The sequence below is a fragment of the Rattus norvegicus genome, chromosome 3 (assembly GCF_036323735.1).
Source record: "Rattus norvegicus strain BN/NHsdMcwi chromosome 3, GRCr8, whole genome shotgun sequence".
Classification (NCBI taxonomy): domain Eukaryota; kingdom Metazoa; phylum Chordata; class Mammalia; order Rodentia; family Muridae; genus Rattus; species Rattus norvegicus.
In genome coordinates, this window is record NC_086021.1 from 133031456 (window position 1) to 133052648 (window position 21193).

General features: G+C 44.4%; 1 protein-coding gene across 3 annotated transcripts in view; it reads right to left on the reverse strand.

The window, feature by feature from the left end:
• Nucleotides 1–21193, reverse strand: part of Fbn1 (fibrillin 1) — a 196585-nt gene that overhangs the window by 23763 nt on the left and 151629 nt on the right. For all 3 annotated transcript variants that reach the window (XM_006234935.3, XM_008762203.3, NM_031825.2), the window contains 12 exons: nt 19692–19760; nt 19473–19598; nt 18481–18603; nt 17695–17853; nt 16954–17025; nt 14103–14228; nt 11130–11252; nt 7957–8082; nt 5767–5883; nt 4414–4542; nt 3541–3660; nt 61–186 (listed from right to left, as the gene is read on the reverse strand). In XM_006234935.3, coding sequence (XP_006234997.1) covers nt 61–186; nt 3541–3660; nt 4414–4542; nt 5767–5883; nt 7957–8082; nt 11130–11252; nt 14103–14228; nt 16954–17025; nt 17695–17853; nt 18481–18603; nt 19473–19598; nt 19692–19760 — 1416 coding nt within the window. The remainder of the gene's footprint in view (nt 1–60; nt 187–3540; nt 3661–4413; nt 4543–5766; nt 5884–7956; nt 8083–11129; nt 11253–14102; nt 14229–16953; nt 17026–17694; nt 17854–18480; nt 18604–19472; nt 19599–19691; nt 19761–21193) is intronic.

Below are 21193 nucleotides of genomic sequence, written 5' to 3' on the forward strand. Positions count from 1 at the left end.
AAAAGACCACAACAAATAAACGCAGAATAATGACAGCCCAAAGCTTGCTGAGGCCTTTACCTTGGCACCTTCTTCCAGTAGAGGACAGGGAGAACCCTTCTGGACACAGACATTTGAAGCTGCCTTCAGTGTTGCTGCAGGTCCCCAAAGCACAGATTTCTGGCTCTTCGACACACTCATCAATATCTAAAAGGAGTATACACATCAGAGTCAGGATGTCGCCAAGACAGCATTAGCCACTACACTGAGACGTACAGGTTCAGTGCGGGAGGTGTTTCAGTACATTTTGCAACAGGGAAGCAATTGCCTGTGATAGAATTTCAAAGTGAGGTTTTAACAAGTTACTTTGAACGAGTCTTGATGTATAAACGGGATCTGTGAGGACCTCCTGAGAGTTATAATGGCGAACTTTGATGCATGGAGGTGCAGGGCTGTCACAGAGATGGGCTCCTTACTTGTGAAGGTGTAGGGCCAATCAGAGAAGTTGTATTAACTCCACACCACACTCGGCTTGGACAGAGGCCAGAATTCCAGCACCCCTACCTCACCACTGCACAACCCGAGTCCAGGGCTGATCTCAATGAAAGGCGATTTCCCTCCACTCACTGATGGAGCCCTCCCCACGTCCCATGTGTAGCATTCCCAATACCCTATTGCTGTGACCTTCAAGACATGAACAGACACAATACTAAGCACAATCCCACCCCAGAAGATGATTCTGATGCAAGTTAGTTTTTCTGAAGATATTAAAATCCTCTTCTTGTATGGACCAGAGCTTCTCTTTCATCACAGAGACACTAGGAAGTGGATAATGTGATTTGAGGCCTGTTCTCTTCAGAACACCAATACATCATATTGCCTGTAAGGATTGACCTATTGAGAATTCAGAGTAGTTTGGTTAACCAATGTGTTGTGTCATAAGGGTTTTTCCCTAGAGATTCCTAGCTTGTGTAGGTTGGCCTGACTGTATAATTAAGTATTCCTTTTCTCTTTCCAAATTATCTGTTTGGGGAATAATATATGATTGTTCTACTTTTGTGAAAAAACAGCCACTTGACTGCAACAAACTCACTCATTTCCTGTGACTTTCAGCTAGAATTTATAGCAAAGAAAGGTCTTTATAGACTTAGATCTGGGTTGTTCTGTCTTAGTTAAAATTTTAAACATTATAATATCCTAACTATCTCTTGGGTCATGTAACTTTTTTGCTTCACATTTGTGCAGTTCTGCCTACAAAGTACGTTTTCGTGGCTTTGTTCCCACCTAAAGGAAAGTCAAGAAACTAACTCCAGGATCTTGCCTTAACTATCATGCAATAGATAATCTAGAAATGAGCAATCAAAGCGGTCATTTTCTCACACAAAGCAAAATCAGCCTGCCATCCCTGAACTTGTAGTGTATTTTCTAGTTGTTAATTTTTTTGGCTTTATCAGTGAGTTTGGACTTCTCTTCGTTAAATTATTTCTATTCTTTTTTTTTTTTTTTTTTGGAGCTGGGGACCGAACCCAGGGCCTTGCGCTTGCTAGGCAAGCACTCTACCACTGAGCCAAATCCCCAACCCCCGTTAAATTATTTCATTCTTAGATTCCTTCCACCACTGTATCTTTCCTTTCCCTAAAAAAAGTTAACTTATGTGAAAATGCTCAAATATTTCCTTTTGGAGGTTGCTTTTATTGTTACTATGATTTTTTGTTATTATATACATAGATTTGCATGTGTATGTGAATTTGGTGTGCATGGGTGTGTTTGAAAGTGTGTGTTTGTGTGTATGCATTTGCATAAAGGCCAATGGTTAATATTGGATGGCTTCCTAGATTATTTTCCATCTAACTTACTGAGGCAGTTTTTCTCAGTTGAATTTAAAACCTGCTGGTTTGGCTAGTCTAGCTTGCCAGCTTGTTTCAAGGATCCTGTGTCTCTACCTCCCAAATGCTGGGATTATAGGAGGGCCACCAAACTCATCGGCCTTGACGTGGGTGCTATAGATCTCTACTCAGGACCATGCACTCGTGCCAACCAAGCCATCTCCCAGCCCCGTTCATTTTTCTTATATTAAAAATTAGCCTGTAGGTGCCATGTACAGGTAGGGATATTGTAGAATGGGCACATCTTATTGATCATCTGGGGAGTTATTTTTATTTCTTTGTATTTCAATTCTATTTGGGGGATCTTCTGTTGTAATCATGAAGTAAATTGCATCAGTCATGAAGGAGGGCAAAACAAGTTCTTCAGAGATCAACGTCCTTGCTATCGTGATTGGAAGTTGATCTCTAAGCCCCACATGATGGAAGGAAAATACAAACTCCCAGGAGTTTTACTCTGATACCCAACTCACATACATACGCAGGCATATGTGAACATGCATGAACACACACACACACACACACACACACACACACACACACACACACACAGAAACAGATAAAATAAAGAAATGTTTAAAAAAACCCAAAAGAGTGTTTGAGAGATGAGTCCGCAGTTAAGACCACTGGCTGCTCTCCCAAGACAACCCTGCTTTGACCTCCAGCTCCCACATGATGGTACACAATCATCTCCATTACAGGAAATCTGATGCCCTCTTCTGCCCTCTGTAGGCACCAGGCATGTGCATGGTGCACACATATGTATGCAGCCCAAACACTGATACCCATAAAATAAGCATTAAAAAAAAACAGAAAAAAAAATTCAACAACCCCTTCAGACTTAATTTTGATAAAATGTTTCTACTTAAAATATCTCCTCTGGTCATGGTATGAATTGGATTTATGATAAAATTTCTCATTGGCAGTATTAAAAAGTAGAGAAAACTCAAGTCCATTGTGATGACTGGAAGCCCTGTTTAGTGGGAGCAGTGTGAACTATGTGATTTCTTGGGAATCCCTAATTATTTATGAAGTCCTGGCAATGGCTAGTCTTCACTTAGAAATAGAAAAGGAGGGGCTGGGGACTTAGCTCAGTGGTAGAGCGCTTACCTAGGAAGCGCAAGGCCCTGGGTTCGGTCCCCAGCTCCGAAAAAAAGAACCAAAAAAAAAAAAAAAAAAAAAAAGAAATAGAAAAGGAATCTGTGCTGAGGTTAAGGGAATGGAAAGCTCCAGAACTCACAACACATTTCTACCTCTCTACAGCTGAGAGCATCACAGACAAGCCACATAACCACTTTCACCTAACCCTGAACATGGACACTTAAAGATCTAAGTGGACCTGGGAGCTGTTATTACCTGTCCACAATGGCCACTTAAAACCATGTAATTCAGGAAGACCATCAGTGGGACAGGACATCGTGCTGAATCAGAGCACAGTGGGAAGACCTAGGGCCACCAGAGCAGCCTGTACACAGAGGAAACCAATGCTCCCAGTGATCAGGACAGAAATTGGCTTTCCCTGTCTTGACAGAGTATGAGGTCATAAGCCATATTCTGTAAGTTAATTTTAAATGAACAAACAAACAATTCCTTCAGTATTCCAAACTGAAACTGCCATCACAAAAATGTGTAATTTCGGAGAATCTAGCCAATGCTCACCCCAACCAGCAGCCCTTACCTTCACATTTGTCATTCTGTAGACTGTACCCAGGTGGGCAAATGCATCTGTAGGAGCCGTCCAAGTTCTGACAGGTTCCAGGTGCACATTTCCCAGGATCCAGAACACATTCATTGATATCTGTAGAGAAAAGGAAACCAGAGAGAGGCTCCTGTTGTCATGGTCACCATCGAGCAGTGCAAACTCAATCAAAGGCACCGGGATCAAACCAAAGAAGCACACAGAGCTCATTAAAAGCACATGTCTCCCAAAGAGGAAGGCAAAGCCGTTACTTGAAAAGCTTCCCAAAGGACTCAATACAGCCACATTTTCTTCTTCCTGCCACTCCTAGAAGAGTGTGCTGCAAGACGGGGGCTTTAAAGGCACTTAAAGGATTATGCAAAGCAACCTCTGGAGGGGCAGTTTGAGCAAAATGTAATACATCAGAGCTATTAAGCTTAACATTTAGCAGTTAAAATGTTTGGTATGAGTATATCCGAATTTTTAAACTAAGAAGAAAAACGACTATCTGTATGCATTTAAAAATATAACAGGTTAGAACAGAGACTGTGATTCTGTGTGGGTCTCTGGGGACATTTTCTCAGGGACCGTTTTCCTTCCTTCCTTTCTCTTTCAATTTGAGGACTTTCATAAGTACACTGCATTTGCATATTTTTCACCGTTCTCCCTCCAACTCTTCCCCACAGTCCCCCAACACCCCTCTTAAATTCATGACTCCATGTTTATGTTTGTGTTACACACACACACACACACACACACACACAAAGCCAATTAACACTTTCCTTATCTGCATGAGCTACACAGAACAGCAGACCCCTTAGGATCAGGCTGCCCCTCTCAAGCTCTCAGGGTCTTCCTGAGCCCCTCACTCACCCACACAGGTCCTGCCGTCTGGAGCCACCTCGTAGCCTTCATTGCACCTGCACTGAAAGGACCCCACCGTGTTGACGCACTGGCCATTTCTACAAAGGTTCCCGTTTCCAGTTGCACATTCATCAACGTCTGAAAAAAAAAATCTTCGTTACGTTCCAAAGAAAATGTCAAATTCCCAACCATCATTCTAATCTCTAGTGGCCTCTGTGACCTTGGCCAAAAGTAAGGACTTACAAGGAAGGTGTGGTTTCAGCCTCAGAGCCAGCTGTGGACACCCACCCAAATAGAATGAAAAGATTACATTATCATATTAAAGCTGGTAATTCGCATGATAAATTTGTAGCAGTTTTGCTTAGGCTTTGTGTATTTTTTGCCTTTTTTATTTAAAAAAATTTAATTAGTATACACAGGATTAAGTTTCATCATGGAATTTTCAAATGAAATTAATTTTTTTTGTAGATTTTCTGCCCTACCCGCTCCTGGCTCCCCCTAGTCTCTGTTCACCCCCAGACCTCCGTTTGCTTTCATTACTAATATGTCCCTCTACCATCGGCATGTTTCTTCAACCCCTTCCTTTCTGGTCTCTTTATCTTAGATTTGATTTTTAAAAGATAAAACTGATTTACTGGGTGCATAATTCAGATGAAGTCATACTGTAGTGTGGTAAGCAGAGGTATTTAAAATTAGCTTCTAACTCTATACGGTATTTGATTCGTCATCGTTTCTTAGGCTCCTTCCTCTACATCATTTTAAGTTAGTTCTAAATAATGGGTTTTCACAGCACACCCCTGCGTCGTGCTCACCTTCACAGTCCTAGGGTCCTCCCCGTCCCTCCCTCCCTCCCAATGGTCCCTCCCTCCCTCCCAATGGTCCCTCCCTCCCTCCCAATGGTCCCTTCCTCATTCCAAACATTCCTCTTTGGTTTCATATCACATGTGTGGATGTTTTATATAGTACATACATAAAGCTAATCTAGATTCTGGACCGGAGAGACAATGCCTATCATGTCTTATCAGAGGGATGCTATCCACTCAATAACTTGTTTATTTGAAGAGAGGGCGCAGAGAAGGATCTGAACGAGGCCTCCACACTCCTCCACAAATGTACAGTCTACAGAGTTGCCTTTGTATATGTTAACCTAAAGCATTTATCTTGAAATTTATTTTACCTAAAGTAGATATAGAACTTATAGCTGTAGACACACAGCTCAATAAAGGTAATGGAGTCACTTAATTTGACTTTTAATTAACACATTATATTTGATAGTAGTGTGACCAGCCGTGAGGCAGATGATTGCACGCTGGGCACAATACAGACAGACACATGAGGTGGTGACCTCCTCCGCATACTCACCTATGCAGTCATTGTTGTGAGAGAGTATGAAGCCATGGTTGCAGCGGCAGTTGAAGGAACCAATTGTGTTTCTGCAAGTCCCATTCCCACAGGCGTCTCTCTCACACTCATTTATGTCTAGGGGGAAGACAGGGCAGAGAGGGAGACACAGTGAATAAAGAGGAAAGTGGTTAGGTGGTCACTGAGGCTGAAGAGCAGTCATGGCTGCAAGGACTCTGTCCCAGGAGGCTGGAGTGTTCTGCCTGATGGCATCAGCTTGGAGAAGCTGAGGTGAGGGCCTCCATCTTGGAAGTACCGAGTTTCCTCAGTTGGCATGAGAGAGGAGGCGAGATGAGGACACGAGGACCGGACAAGAATTTTATTCTATTTGCTTCTCAAATTCTCCACCCTTGCCACTTTGCTCAAATATTTTCACTTGAAAATGGAAAAACTTCGGTGTGCGTCTGGACCTTCCTTTGCCGCACTTTGGCACACTTCAGCCTTCAGGATTCATACTCCATGTTACCCCAAGGTCACCAGGATTTGCTCTGCAAGCAGCAACAGAACTCCCCTCCCCAGCTAAGCTGCCACCTTGGACACGGGCTCCTTTCTCCCGCCAGTAATAACTCTGCTATCCTTCTGGACTCAGTAAGGGATAAGATGGTGCTCAACCTGGCTTGGTTCAGAAGCTGTGGCATTGCTTGCCTTTTGTTTATTGGTGTATGACTTTTCCCTTTGGTGTGTGGGATGCTTATTCTGGCAGCTTGCATAGTTTTGCATTTTACCAAAGCAGCCACCATCTTTCTTTCTTACACCCTATATTAAGGGGGGAGTAGCAAAAAGGACACTGGTATCATTGGTTTGAAGACGGAGGCCAGATGGGCAGAGGATAAGGGGACAGGACGAATGGAAAGAGACACCTGGGGAGGCCAAAATGTAGCAGTCAGAGTCAAGACTGTCTCTTTCAAGTTTGGGACCTGAAGATAATGATTTCTAATTCAGATGGAAAAGTTATTGCTAGCTCCCCAGGGCCTTGAATGCATAGTGAGCGTCACATCCAAATAATGAGTCACTCTCACTCTTTCAGTCACCTGAGACTTAGGAAGGAACAGCAAGTCTGTCATGCTCATCCATAGCCAAGAGAGGGAGGTTGAGAAACAGTGGGGCAGATTCTTGTGGTGATGCCTCAAGGAAGGGTGAGCCCTCCTGGGATGAGCCAGGATGATTAAGGAGTAGATTAATCATCATTTGTGGGTGGACCTAGTTATAGCCAAAGACAAGTGCTTTAAACAGGGCCTGTAGGCTATTTTTCCAATATGCGTTTGATTCATGGGCTTAAAGACCCTCAAAGGCCTAATGGATGCAACCTTAAGTCAAAAAAGAAGGAAGGAAAGAGAGACCTTGACTGTTAAATGTTTGTGAAGCACTCCAACAATACCAAAAAGTGGAAAGGACTTGGAACCCTGAGTTCTTCTTCCTCTTTTTCCCATAGGAAAATGATCCCTGTCTGCACTTTGTAACAATTCTCAACTTGCCTTCAAAGAGTTGGTACAAGCTGAACACACTTCTCACAAAAGTCTCCATTTATTAAAAGACTGATCAGACAAATGAACCCACAAAAATACTACCCAAAGCCATGTGCTCATCCATGGACCAATGCACACACTCTCACTCATGGACTGATACACACACTCACCCATGGACTGATGCACACACACTCACACATGGACTGATGCACACACACTCACACATGGACTGATGCGCACACTCTCATCCATGGACTGATGCACACACGCTCATCCATGGACTGATGTACACACACTCACCCATGGACTGATGTGCACACTCTCACCCATGGACTGATGCACACACACTCACCCATGGACTGATGCGCACACTCACTCACCCAAGGACTGATGTGCACACTCTCACCCATGGACTGATGCACACACTCTCATCCATGGACTGATGCACACACTCTCATCCATGGACTGATGCACACACACTCACCCAAGGACTGATGTGCACACACTCACCCAAGGACTGATGTCCACATTCTTCCCCATGGACCGATGCAACACACTCACCCATGGACTGATGTGCACACAGTTACCCATGGACCACTGAGCACACACCCATGGACCAATGCACACCCACCCACCAATGGACCTATGTGTACATTCACCCATGGACCACTGGGCACACACTCACCCAAGCACATGGTCTGATCTGCGTTTGTTTTGAAGCCTGTGTGACAGAGGCAGTAGAAGCTTCCCACAGTGTCGATGCACTGGCCATGACTGCATATGTTCGGGATTTCTTGGCACTCGTTTCGATCTGTAAACCAGAAGCATGTTAGGGGCACACTGTGCACATTTGCATGTTTTCTTTTTTTAAAAAAACATTTACTTGTTTTATGTATACGAGTACACTGTAGCTGTCTTCAGACACACCAGAAGAGGGTGTTGGATCCCATTACAGATAGTTGTAAACCACCACGTGGTTGCTGGGAATTGAACTCAGGCCCTCGGGAAGAGCAGTCTCCAGCCCATCGCTCCAGCCCAGCATGTTTTCTTAGATGGAGACTTAGAACATAAAATGACTGGGCAGATCATCTTGAGGCATTGCTCTCAGAGATAATCCTAACTGGAAACTGAGGCAGTGAAGCAGACACTGGCATTCTCTCCAGTTTTTCCTTTGGAATTGGTCAGAGCTTACTTTCAGAGCATTAGTACCAGGTGAACCAAGGAAACAGCTACCCCACCAGAGGTATCTTGAAAGAGGAAAGTAAAGCTCAGAATGGGGGAAGTGCTTTCTACAGTGGCTAAACAGCATGGTGTGGAATTGATATCTCTAGGATTTAGTCTAGATCATGGGTACTTTGAGGCTTTGGAAAATTTATAGTAAAGTTAAACGCATCGTGCTTATATTAAAATGGGACACAACCATAATTGGATAGATGCTCCCAGTTAGCCTCGCTCCTTCAGCTTTCAATCTACAGAAATGTTACCTCAGAGCAACGTGGCCTAACTGTGGCAGAGACCTTGGCCAGCTCCAGGCAGAACCCATTAATTGTAACACTGTTTAGAAGTCTCAAGTATAGGAGGGATTGTGTTTATACTGTGGCTAGTCTACACAGAAAACCGTTAACAAGTATCACTATTCTCATTTGAGAAAATATTTAAAAGGAAGAATGGTTGGGCAAAGAAAAGAGCTTTTTATTTTTATCATCAGAAAAGGGAGCTTCCCTTGAGAAAGGTCAGTCACCGTCTAACTATCTAAGAGGCAGATTTTTTAATCTCCAGGAGAGCATGTCTAGGGTTTCCTGGGAGGTTTGGAATAGGGGCAGGATCCCAAACAGAAAGAGTAGAGATCGTAAGACAGTGGCTGAGGATGTGGCTGGGAAAGGCATTTCTACAGGGGTAGGATTTACTACTGATGTCAGACTGGCAACTTGAGCACCAGTTCAACCGCCGTGTAGAGCTAGGACCACTGTGATGTGGACTTTTAAACAATGATTGTATGAATTCAAATTAAAATCTCAGAGGGTGATATTTCCGCTTTAAATGCAGGCAGAGAGGAATGCTTTGCATTCTGTCTGAAAACTACCAAGATAAGACAGTGTTTAAACATGGTTTGAAATAGTTTTAAAGTAGGACGGCAGCCTGGCGTGGTAGCCAGCGCTCAGGAGGTGGGACGGCAAAGTGTGTGCTTGAGCCAGCCTGAGCTAAATAGTGAGATCCTGTCTCAAGAATCAGCAACAGGAGTGAAATGGGAACGAACTGATTTCTAGAATAAAATCTCCAAATATTCAAGGCTGAATAGTGACAAGGCTCAAGGGCCTCAATAAATGAGGGGAAGTTGAGTTGTAGGCCACATAAACTGCTCGCCCAGGCTTTCCCTGATAGTACCAGAGGCAGCTTAGGTTAACATTCTATAAGAAAACACGAAAGGGCGTGAGCTGTAGTAGGCCATAGTTGATCGCCTTTTGTTGATCTATAAATGGCCCAACTTAATGGCCAGAGTAAATGGTCTACAATGGCACACTTGGTGTACCAGCCAGTCTTTATTTTAACTGGCCGCCTTTCACCCAGCTCCAAAGATATATAACTTAAAAGTAAAATGCAGGGAAGTGCAGCTAGAGCCCAATGTCACAGGGGGGATTGTGCTTCATATCAGCCAGGGACGCAGTTTTCCTGTTCTGTATCTCTACTTTTGGGATGGTCTCAGCTCCGTTGATGGAATGCTAAATCCTTACACATGCTCCCTTAAACTCAACAAAACAAATCTTGGTTGGCAAAGTGATTTTTTTTGTTCTGTTCTTAACACCCTTTTCCTACCAAGCTTTCACTAAACAATGGAAAATATCCTGCAGAGAGCAGCACACTTCCTACCACTTAATTATAACTGGGCAAGGGAGCCAAGGAAAACCTGACCGTGGTTCCTCTCCTGTCGTTTCATTCACAAGTGCACAAAGCCCAGGAAACTCACTTGGATGTGAGCCCTGAGCAGGGAGACACACTCGTAAGTACAATGTAACTGTACTGAAGTCTAGATGCAGACCAGTCTGAAGTATGAGTTTGCCTCTGAGCTTTAACACAAGGGACTGAGTTTTCATGCCACTAGCTATAGGAAATCCTCAGGTGTTGACCAAATGACCAAATGTAAGTGGACAACACACTCTTTTCTTCCACATTCTGACAAAGTGGACAGCAGACATTCCTAACCTCTGCTTACTGTAGGTACTGAGAGGTAATGAGTCTGCCAAGATTTGCTTGTTTGCTGTCTTCAGGGAGTGATGTTTGTCAGTAAGATGTTTGGGAAGACAAGGGTGTGGTGTGTGTATGTGTGTGTGTGTGTGTGTGTGTATGTGTGTCTCTTTGTGTGTGTACATGTGTGTGTGTGTGTGTGTGTGTGTGTGCATGTGTTCATGTTTCATATCTATTTATGCAGGAAGGTCTGCTCCAACTCAAGGGAGTAAAGGCATCTAGCATAAGTAGAAGGTCTGATGAAAACCTTCCCTGTCTACGGGAGATTATGTAGAAGCTAATCATCATCATCATCATCATCAACAACAACAACAGCAACACTGATTAGAGGACTGTAGGCTTATGTACGTGGGTAATGGGTATTTCTGGGTAGGGTAGGGATATAGGGACTCATTTGTGTAAGTGACCTCTTTTTGGCTTTGTCAATATTTTGTTTATAAGGAAGGCGAAAATCTAAGTGTTTAGCTATTTTAACAATCTTCCCTTTTCTTCCCTCTTTAGGTACTTTGAGTTTATCGACCCACATCTTCACTTCTATTCCTTAACCTTCGAATCTCTGAAGAAGTGCTGAGTCAGGACCATGACAGCGATGGCCTCTGAGAGGGTGCTACATACCGTTGCATTGACCCGTGGAGGTGAGGCGGTAGCCGGGTTTGCAGTCACAGCGGTAGCTGCCTGCGGTGTTGATGCACTCCGCATTGCGCTGGCACACGGGGCCATTCTGACACTCATCGATATCTGCAAGCAGAAAAGCGTTTATTTCAAAGGAGAATGGAGTCTGGTGTTGAGTTGGTAACACATATTCTTACGGTGGATCAATCATTTGAAAAGACAGATTCATCCATAATGGCAAGACCTTGAAAGCAGCCAAGATAACCTTCAGTAGGTGAATGCATTATAAATACACTGTGGTGATTAGGATGGTAGACTATCAGGCAATATTCTAGTGAGCTGGCTAGCTGCAAGAAGACATGGGAGAAACCCATATGTGGATTAATAAGTGAAAGAAGCCACCAGAAAAGGCTCTATAACATTCTGATTTCAACTATCTGAATTTCTGGAACAGGCAAAGCTATGGGACCAGCAAAGAGATTCATGATCTCCAGGCTTAGATGGAGGGTGGGGATGGAGGGGAGGGCAGGTAGATAAACACAGAGAAGCTTTAAAGCAGAGAAACTATGATAAAATCATAGTAGACACGTATCACTATAAAGCCATAGTAGCTGTATTTGTCACTATAAATTTGTTCCATCACCAGGAAGTACAAGAGCAATGGTGGATCCTGTCCTCTAGGAGATGAGACACATAAGGCTCAGGAAGGGAAAAAGAGCCTCGAGGACTCAGGAAGTTCCAAGGTAGAAAGGCATAAACAGGAGACTCTGGCTGAGGGCCGGCCAAACTGCCTGCGAGTCACTCAGGAAGCAGCTTTCACGAACTGTCCCTCGTGTGGGAGTACGGAAGGCTTTTGGTGATGTAGCTGCCTATGCTCCTGCGCATAATTCAGTAAACTTACTGGTCCACTAAGCAAGTCTAAGGAAGAGCTGCTTCTTTGTTCTGCTGTCAGTGCCCTACCCAGAGTGAAGAGATGTTAGTTCAGACTTCTCCAGGAAGAGCCACAACAGAAATACATCAGGCTGGTGCTTAAAAGGTGGGAAAACTTAAATGCGGCTGGTGGAGCTTCCAGGACTGGGAGTGTCCGTTTGAGGTGAGATGGACTGCACCTCTCTGTGCAGTAAACCCATAAACAGCACGCCAGTGTCCTGATGGACACAGCGTCACCTTACCCACTAGTTCTGCCCTGGTTGTAAACTGTAAAGAAACAGAGTCAATCATGCCACATTAGAAGCCAAGCGGTGTGACAGGCAGGCGCTTCTGTGACACGAGAAGCTAACATCTGCTCATGCACTTCCTTGTGGAAAGTATAAATATGGAAGTCCCCCAAACATTCCTGGAATCCACTCCAATTTCAGGATAGCTGAGACACGCATGAAGTCAACCTTCATTTTCTGATTTATTTTGACAGCTAAGAATGTGTTGGGAAGCAGCTGAGTGCATTTAAACACTCACCTCGAAGACGAAGAACTTGTGAAATGGAAACTAAAAATTGGAGCACTTAATCTTTTTAATGTTCTTTGAATGGGACTGTTTCTTGACACCTTCATAAGCAGATAGAGTGGCTGGAGCAGGCTGGGTCTTCCCCGACAGCAGGGCATCTTGCCCTGGCCCAGCTGGCTTTCACTCTTATGTATGTTGCAAGATCTGGGGTTGACTTTGTACTCATGGGTGGCCTTGCCTATGTGTCCTGGCCAAGGGCAGCACTTTTGGCAAATGTAAGCGGCAAGGGGGTATTTGGGTAAGCATCCAAGGGGCTGACAAAAGGAAAGAAGAGGGAATGCAAGGAAAAAAGTAGCAGGTATCCTGAGACATGTACCAGAAGGGAACGAGTACATACAGCCATGAGGAAGACAACCACCTCTAGCATGATAAGATCCACTGCTCCCTGTTCTTCCAAAAGCAGTGCCTTCTCTGCAGGAACCGAATTCTGATGGTTCCTTGAAACCCCACAGCTGGGCTGTGGTCTGAACTGGCTATCTCTTTAAAGAGTCTTGGACTGGCTATCACCCCTGCCCACAACCCACACAACAAGCAGGGCAAGGGATGCATGCCCAGTTGGCCACAGTGGTTGAAAGCTGGCAAGAGAGCCCAACAAGTACGTGGTTACTAATGGAACATAACTCTACATGTGGATTATAAACAGTCCCTAATTTGGAGAAAAAGGTTTGTTAATGTCAAAATATTGACCTGTGTCATAACCCATGCTCCAAGAGGTGACAACCCTTTTTATAATGTGTAAAATTTGGCTAGAGGCCCACCACTCAAGCATTAAGCAGAATCTGACTCCAGTTGTTCTAGAGCAATGTCTCTCCTACTAAAACGTAAAAGAATTCTATCTTCCCCGTGGAGGAAAAGTGTGAAGTGTTATAGCCGACACGGGGACTCTTATAGGAGGCAACTGGAAATTCTTGTGCATGCAAGCCAACATTTTCCATATCAGCTCAGATTTGCTCTTCTTGCCATCTAGAATTCTCTCGTGTGTTTGGAATATTGGTTTTATCATTGTTTCCATTGTGAGAAGCAGAGTCTCTGTTTGGAAGAGAACACTGACTTTGACATTCAGTTAAAGAGGACTATCCTCTTGTGTTTGTTTTGTAGAGAGTGAAGCAAAAGCACTCTATTTGATTCACCCAGGAACGCAAAGCTCTTCCCTATCAGCTGGGACTCTGATATATCTTGTGTTGGGGGAAGAGGTTCTAGAATGAACAGCTTGGTTTTCCCACTGGGAGTCAATGAAAAGAAAAAAAAAAAGACAAAAGAAACCTCATGTGAGTCTCTACCATGCACTTTTCTTAATTGGTTACCTTTTAAAATGACTTTTTTGTCAACTCTAGGAGACTTTCCTATAATGTATTTTTCTGTTTTACCTCTCGGGCTGAGGTTCCAGTGTGGTAGAACTGTGATAGAGTTTGGCAAGGGTGTTAAGCAGCTTGCTTGTTGCTTCATTTGTAGATGGGCTACAGTCACACTCACCTTCACAAACCAGCAACTTGTCGTTGTAGAAGAATCCCACAGGGCACTCACACCGGAAGCTGCCAACCATGTTGATGCACACTCCATTTTCACAAACCCCTGGGATCTCCCGGCATTCATCAATATCTAGAAACAGAGAAGCCCCCTGTGAGTGGCAGTGTGGCCCATGATCCCGTGTAGGCTGAGACAGGATTACAAAGATAGGCACATGTGTTGTTTATGTGGAGTCCATATCTTTTGGGTTGAGTTTTGTTGCAAAACATCCAATTTGTAAGGTAGGGATCACTTTTGAACTACAGAGCAACATGTAAACCAGATGAGGAGGGGCTGACTGAAGACGTGGTCCGATCAGAGGAAGGCTGTTGTAATAGACTATGTTTCCTAGGGCCAGAGGGCTGGGCTTGTCTGCTTTTCCTGGAGGGCCCCTCTTCCTGCTTGTCAGAGTTCGACAGACCATGTCTGTTGGGCAGGCATGAATAGTATGGCTACACACACAAGTGTCTGTCTCGTCCTGAGGTTTCTGCCTTTCTACAGAAGCACTTGCTTTCCTATAATCGGGAGGCTCTGCAGGATATTTTCTTGCCTGAGATGTAAGGGGACGGCCATGAGCTAAGGTAGGGTTTATAAGAACAACAGAAACTTCAGAAGAGCACGCCCTGAAAACAACCTGTCAGCCCAAGGCCCATTTCCAAGAGTTTGATTTTGTTTGAAAGCAAATTGACCTCTTTAATGGAAAACACAGTTTAGTTTCTCCAGGGGAGAAGCAGGCTGTGAAACCAGAAAGAGGATCGAGGGAGAACAGGATCTCAGGAGAGGTGGAAGTAGGGTAATGGGATACCTGTAGCAGAAAGCAGGAGTAAGGCTGACTGGAGGGAGGAAGGGAACTGTCAAAGGGGCAGTAAGGGTAGGGTGTAGGGGAGAGGAATGGGCAAGAAGTACAACCATACTTGTGTATGGAGAATGTCACGATAAAGCCCATGGTTTTACACATTAACCTAAAAATCCAATTTAAAAATATCTCCAAGGGTATAATTTCAAAACGTCACTATTTTGATACAGATACTTTTGACTTTTGGCACCAATGTTAAATAGCCATGGGAGGTAACATCACAATTACATTCTATGTGCAGACAAAAATCAATTTAGGATTCACTCTTTTAGTATCGATTAAAGCATGAAATAGGGCCACACACATTTGTTAGTTCTAAATAGAAGTGCTGTGACCTTACTCAACTTAGCAAACACCATCCAAGTCAAATCTCCAGTCATTGTTAGGCACAAAACAACAAAGGAATATTAGTAAATGTTTTCATTGTCTTGTCCTGTCTGGATTTTATTTGCACTTGGAGAAGTCTGTGTTTTAGGGTGAGATTAACACACATGCTATATGGTTTTAGATGCACAGGAATAGGCTCTGTATGCCAACGGTTCTAAGATCTTTCAGAGGGAGGTTATAAACTCAAATAGAATAAGGCTTTATTTTTGTCATGGTGGGATTTGGTAACACTAAGTACATCACTGAGTATCATGTTTCTAGTTGCCCAGAGCTAGCAGCCAAGAAAATTGTGTCAGGACTGGGTTCTGGTCCCAGCTCTGGTAGTGATTAGCTAGGTGGCCTTGGGTGAGTCCCTTCCCTTTTCTGGGCCTCTGTCTCCTCCACTGGAAAGCAAGGGAGTTGGATGGGGTGGCTGGAGGTCTTCCCAGGTCTGCTAGAGGATGGTGCTAATGCCATTTCAAGTCTTTGCTGATTGCCAACTGTGGGGGCCAGGCCTTGCTGGGTTACATGCCTGGACTGCCCATGGAGACCTATTACCATTAGAGGCCACTTAACTCCCAATCACAGATTCTAGACAGATTAAAAGATGTTTGGGAAGGAGAAAAACAGAACGGCTAAGGCCAGGTGCTCCATGCCAATGTCGTTTAGCAGTTTTTCCTTCCAGACCATGAAGTTTCTTTGGATGTTGACTAGTCTGTGGAGTCGTATGGATTTGGCACCGAGAAAGCCTGCTGATTGCTGGACCAGGCCCTTGTTTTCTTAAACAAGGTCACTGGAAAGGCTGATGTGGACTTCAGTTTTACTTACTAGGAATAAGTCAATAAAGCAAGCCGTGGTGGCTGCTACCAGATGAAGTCGCAGAGGTTTAGGGGGCTTCTGAGGATGGCTATAAATCACACCAGGATGGGGACACTCTGAGACTGCATCAGCTTCCTCTGACTTAGGTGGTATTTGCTTCTAAACCACAAGGGCACTGTCTCTGCTGGCCAACCTTTGTACAACGCTTCTTGATCCGTGCGTGGCGCTTCTGAATCTAGTACAAGCTCCTATCCCACTACAGGGTCTGTTTCAGCTCCCACGTGAGACCTCGGACTGAAGACTTTTATGTCTATGAAATTCTCTGAGCAAGGGACCCAAAAAGAGGCCAAGAGAGACAGAGTTGAGAAGCAAGGGGGCTGTGTAACCAACCCTCATGAAAGAACTGGAAAGTTACGTTAAAAATCGGGCAATTAAAGTCAAATCCAATGTCAGCTGGCTCTGTCCTCTCTTTGTGGACCTAGGGCCTGATTCACTATGCTTGATGGTTACTTTAGAAAGGCTTCCCAGACCCGCTTAATAGTGAGCAGTACAGACATCTGTCCATTAGGTGGTGCTGCAGAGGGTGTCACACTATTTCAAGAAGACTTGAAAACAGCTTGAGGCTTCATTTAACATTCTTTCCTTCTCAGAAAAGGAAAGAGCAAACCTAGGAAAACAGTGGTGTGTATGCACCCCACTTTTAACACAGAAGCAGAAGCAGAGGACCTCCCCTTCCCTCTGCCAACCGTGCTCCCAAGGACACAGGCTACAACTCACCCACAGGTAAACCTGTGTAAATGTCAATCACGAAGCCTGGCCTCTGGCTTCCACAGAGGGTAGCAAATTCATCTGCAAGAGTTAAACAAAGAAGGCATAGAGGTCAGGGATGAGCAGGAATTCAGAGAGAGAGAGAGAGAGAGAGAGAGAGAGAGAGAGAGAGAGCGCAAATCATTTATGAAAATGTATCCATCGGAAAACACTGCAGATGCAACACTGCCTGTAACTCAGACACTGCAGGAAAAATGGCATCCCAGCTGACTACGAGGGAGAGACAGGCTTCTCTGTCCTCCACCCTGGTTGCTGTGTCTGGCTTTCATGTGGATCCTCAACACATTACCCACTCATACCTTCCCACCCGCGCAGCAAGTGACTTTAAACACAGAGCTGTCTCCCTGGCCCAAGGCTGGTTTTGAATTTTAATAAAAATGTTCATTTATTTATCATATTCGTTTCCCTGATGTTTCCAGTGTTTTAATCATGTGGTGGGAGCTCTGAAGTCATGCTAACAATGCTTATATTTTTGGACCATGTTGAATTTACTGCTCTGGTTATAGATTTGGATATAAATTAGGAAATGTCTGTCGCTTGGTTTTCCAGCAGGAAGGACCGAAGGCAACCGAAACGTAAATGCTCACCTTGGCAGTCAAGTTTTCTGTCTGAAAATAAGGAACACACCTTTTCTCTCTCGCAATTTCTAGCTGATTTATCTACCCTGGGAGGCAGGACGCTCACTGTCACCTGTGCTTGGGATGGGACACTGTTCACAGGGCTTATTCCAGGCACGGCCGATGTTGTAGGAGCAGCAACACATCTTCTTGGTCATGTTGAAGAGCAGTTCTCCATCGCAGGTCTGGTTGTCAGCATGATAGTTTCTGTAGCACAGGCTTCTTCTCATGTCTAGAAGAAAGGAGCGCAAAAGACCTGGTGATCCCATGGGATCGACGCAACCCGACAGAGCACAATGGGAGTCTCAGAAGGCCAGGATATGTGGTGATCCCGCTGTGGTAAGAGTAGAAAACGTCTCAGCTACCCATGCCGCTACAAGTGCCCTACAAGCGAGGCACTTGGAGAAATGCACTCCCGAGGTCCCGTGCCACAGAATGAGGACACTACGGAGTGCAGCTTTAGCAAACTTTACCCGGCCCTCCACCCACTCTCCTCATACAATCCTCCACTGCTATTTGGCAGGGAATCTCTTATTTCCGATTCAGGATGTTTTAATGCTGTAGGTCAGTGCTGTAATATAACTGTACAAAGACACACCTATAAGTCAAACCGAAGAAGTACTATTAAACTGTTTGACATCTTCCAACCTCACATTTAAAAGGGAATCCTCCACCACCCCCTGTCACACACGCGGCGGTGAAAATGCCAGGCTTCTGGGTTACAAGGAACACGTTGGAGGTGCAAGTATCTCACTACAACAGTTTAAAGGAGGCAAGCACTCTGATGAGCAGGGCAACAGCCAACAGCAGGTGTTTGACTGGCCTTTGCAGACGAGCGCCGAGGAACACTTGGACTCACCCATGCAATTATTCCCCCCATTCACTTGCATGTAGTCTGGAGGACAAATGCAGGTATAGTTGCCAACGGTGTTGTAACATGTCCCCGGACCACAGATTCCGGGAGTCTCACATTCGTTCACATCTATAATCCAAAAGAGAGAGTGTTACAAGACCATGAAAACAGCGCTCTGGGATGGGTGGATGTTCAGTTTCAGTGTGGATGTTGACAGAAAGAGCACAGCTTCTATCTGGAGGGCCTGAAACCCAGGTATGAACAGCAGGTCTTCAGGCTGTGGGCGACTCTCCTCTATGTCAAATTTTCAGTAAAGAAGGTTTACTAAGGATTTCATGCCTTCTGATATGAGCGCTTAATAAATCAGTCCTCAATGCTCCCCAAAGGACTGAGAGATGGAAATGGGCAAAATCATAGCTGTCAAATATACCTCAGGAAGATAATGACGAATTTTATATGCTTATAATCCAGACTGAGCCATTAGCAACAGGTAACAAGGTGGCGCACAGGAATATTTGCTTAACCGTGAGTCTGAGTGCTAAGTCTTATGCACCACGGTGTTCAAATAATCCTTATTATGGGAGAGGTCTCTTCCCTAAATGGTCCTGTGAGTCCTGGATGTAGATGGAGTCTCCTCATCCCCCTATCCCCCACCACAGTCCTTGGGCTAATTGTTTTCATATTGCAAAATGGCCAGAATTCTCCATCTTTAAAAAAGGTGAATGAAGCCGTTGGCTGTCATAGAGACAAAGGAAGGCTCTAAGGGAGGCTCATCTGAATATGCTTGTACAGGTGACAAGTGTCTAAGGACAAGAGGAAAGCCTAGAACTACCCTGAACACTGAGTGAGGATGCATGCTGGTCTAGGGAAAATAGATTTTCCTAGCTTGTTTGGACTGTGAAGTCAGGCTGCTGAGCTCAGTTGGTAACTGTATCCTGGTTGGGGCGCCGGTCAGTCCTCAGTATTTGAGGTAACATATCTTGTAGGCAACCACTTACCATCACACACCCGTGTGTCTTCATTCAGGTAGTAACCCGTTGGACAGCGACACTGGAAGCTGCCAAAGGTGTTGATGCACTTCCCCCCTTGGCACAGCCCTGGGAGCTCCTGGCACTCATCGATGTCTGTGAGGAGGAAAACAACGAGTGCCTTCAGGACTTGAATGAAACCAAGGCCATCCAAAAGGTGTACATGTTACGGTAAAGGAGAACCCTTACCTTCCAATATAACGGTGATGGGATTTGGACGAAAACCTTCTCCTCCGGGGCAGAGAATTTTATACTCGGCTATTGAAACAAAAGTTCCACGTGAGCTCCTCTGAATCTAAAACTTCTAAAATAATATCTTCAGGAGCAATGCTGACACATCTGACTGAAAATGTTAACCTTCCAGAATCTTCAGCTTTCATTTACCAGTTTAAAGCCATTTACCTTAGCATGCACGGGCCATTCCTCAAACATGAAGCCACCTCACTGAAACCCACGGTTATGCTGCTCATATATTCTTCTGAGGTTTTTTTTTTTTTTTTTTTGGTTCTTTTTTTTGGAGCTGGGGACCGAACCCAGGGCCTTGCGCTTCCTAGGTAAGCGCTCTACCACTGAGCTAAATCCCCAGCCCCTGAGGTATTTTTTTATTCTCTATTTTCCATCACTGCCTTTTAAGAAAGAGTTCCTCTCCATTTTTGTTTCCTGCCAACTTCACTCCATTTCAGTCATATTTAGCATTCCTTCCTGGATGTCCCCATGTCTCTATTAACGACCATCAGCCTATCCCTAAAACCCTTTCCAAACAGAGTGCAGGGATCCTTTGTTCTTATTTTAAACCTGATGCCATTCTTGATGTCCAGATATTTTCTAATTCCTCTGTGTCACATGTGTGATGCTAAAATTTTGATTTTACCCCCAAATCTACTTTTTCCCACCATCTTATAACTCCTCCATCAAGCCATTAGGATTCAGATAAGGTATTTCTTCCAGTGTCATGCCTCAGAATGTGACTAAAGTGACACAGCCATAGTATCATCCTAAAGAACATGAGTCTTGTCCTTTCATAATCATCAAAGTCTTCTGAGCCTGGCCCTTGCCCTGGTTTTATAAAAACATGTGGATTCACATATGTTCAAACTCCCATTCTAGTTTGAGCTGGTGACCTTTTGCTAACTATTATTATTCTATAAAGCTGAATTCCATATTTCCAAATCCTAATCTGGGTTTGCTCCTCTTGATATCAATGGCACTGGGTGTCTTCCTTCCTTTTCTTCTGCTCCTCTTTTGGGTGTCTCCTCACTTACCTCATGTTCTTCAATGCATAACTCAAAAGTTCACAAAGTGGTCAGCACTTCTATCTAGAACTAAACCCTTTCTCTCTGAAGAGGGAAGAGAAGGTTGTGCCAGCCAGGCTGTACTGGATGAGGTATCCTAAGACACTAGTCCGGCCAAGGTCATACGGCCATCACTTGAAGAGTCCCAGCTTGAATTTCGTGTGTGTTTTCTGTCAAACGTGACTCTGTGCCTATTCATCTTCCTCTGTGGTTGAGCTTGTGCTGAATTAGAGCTCTCTTGTTTGTGCTCCACTCTACCTAATGGATGCGCACTTCTGGAGGGCAGACCTCTGGCTCTCTACTCTCAACTTATTTCACGGATATTTTGAGAAGTGAATAATTGACTATTCTTCAAGAAATGAACCAACATTCATCCCAATTCACCCGATAAAGTCTGAC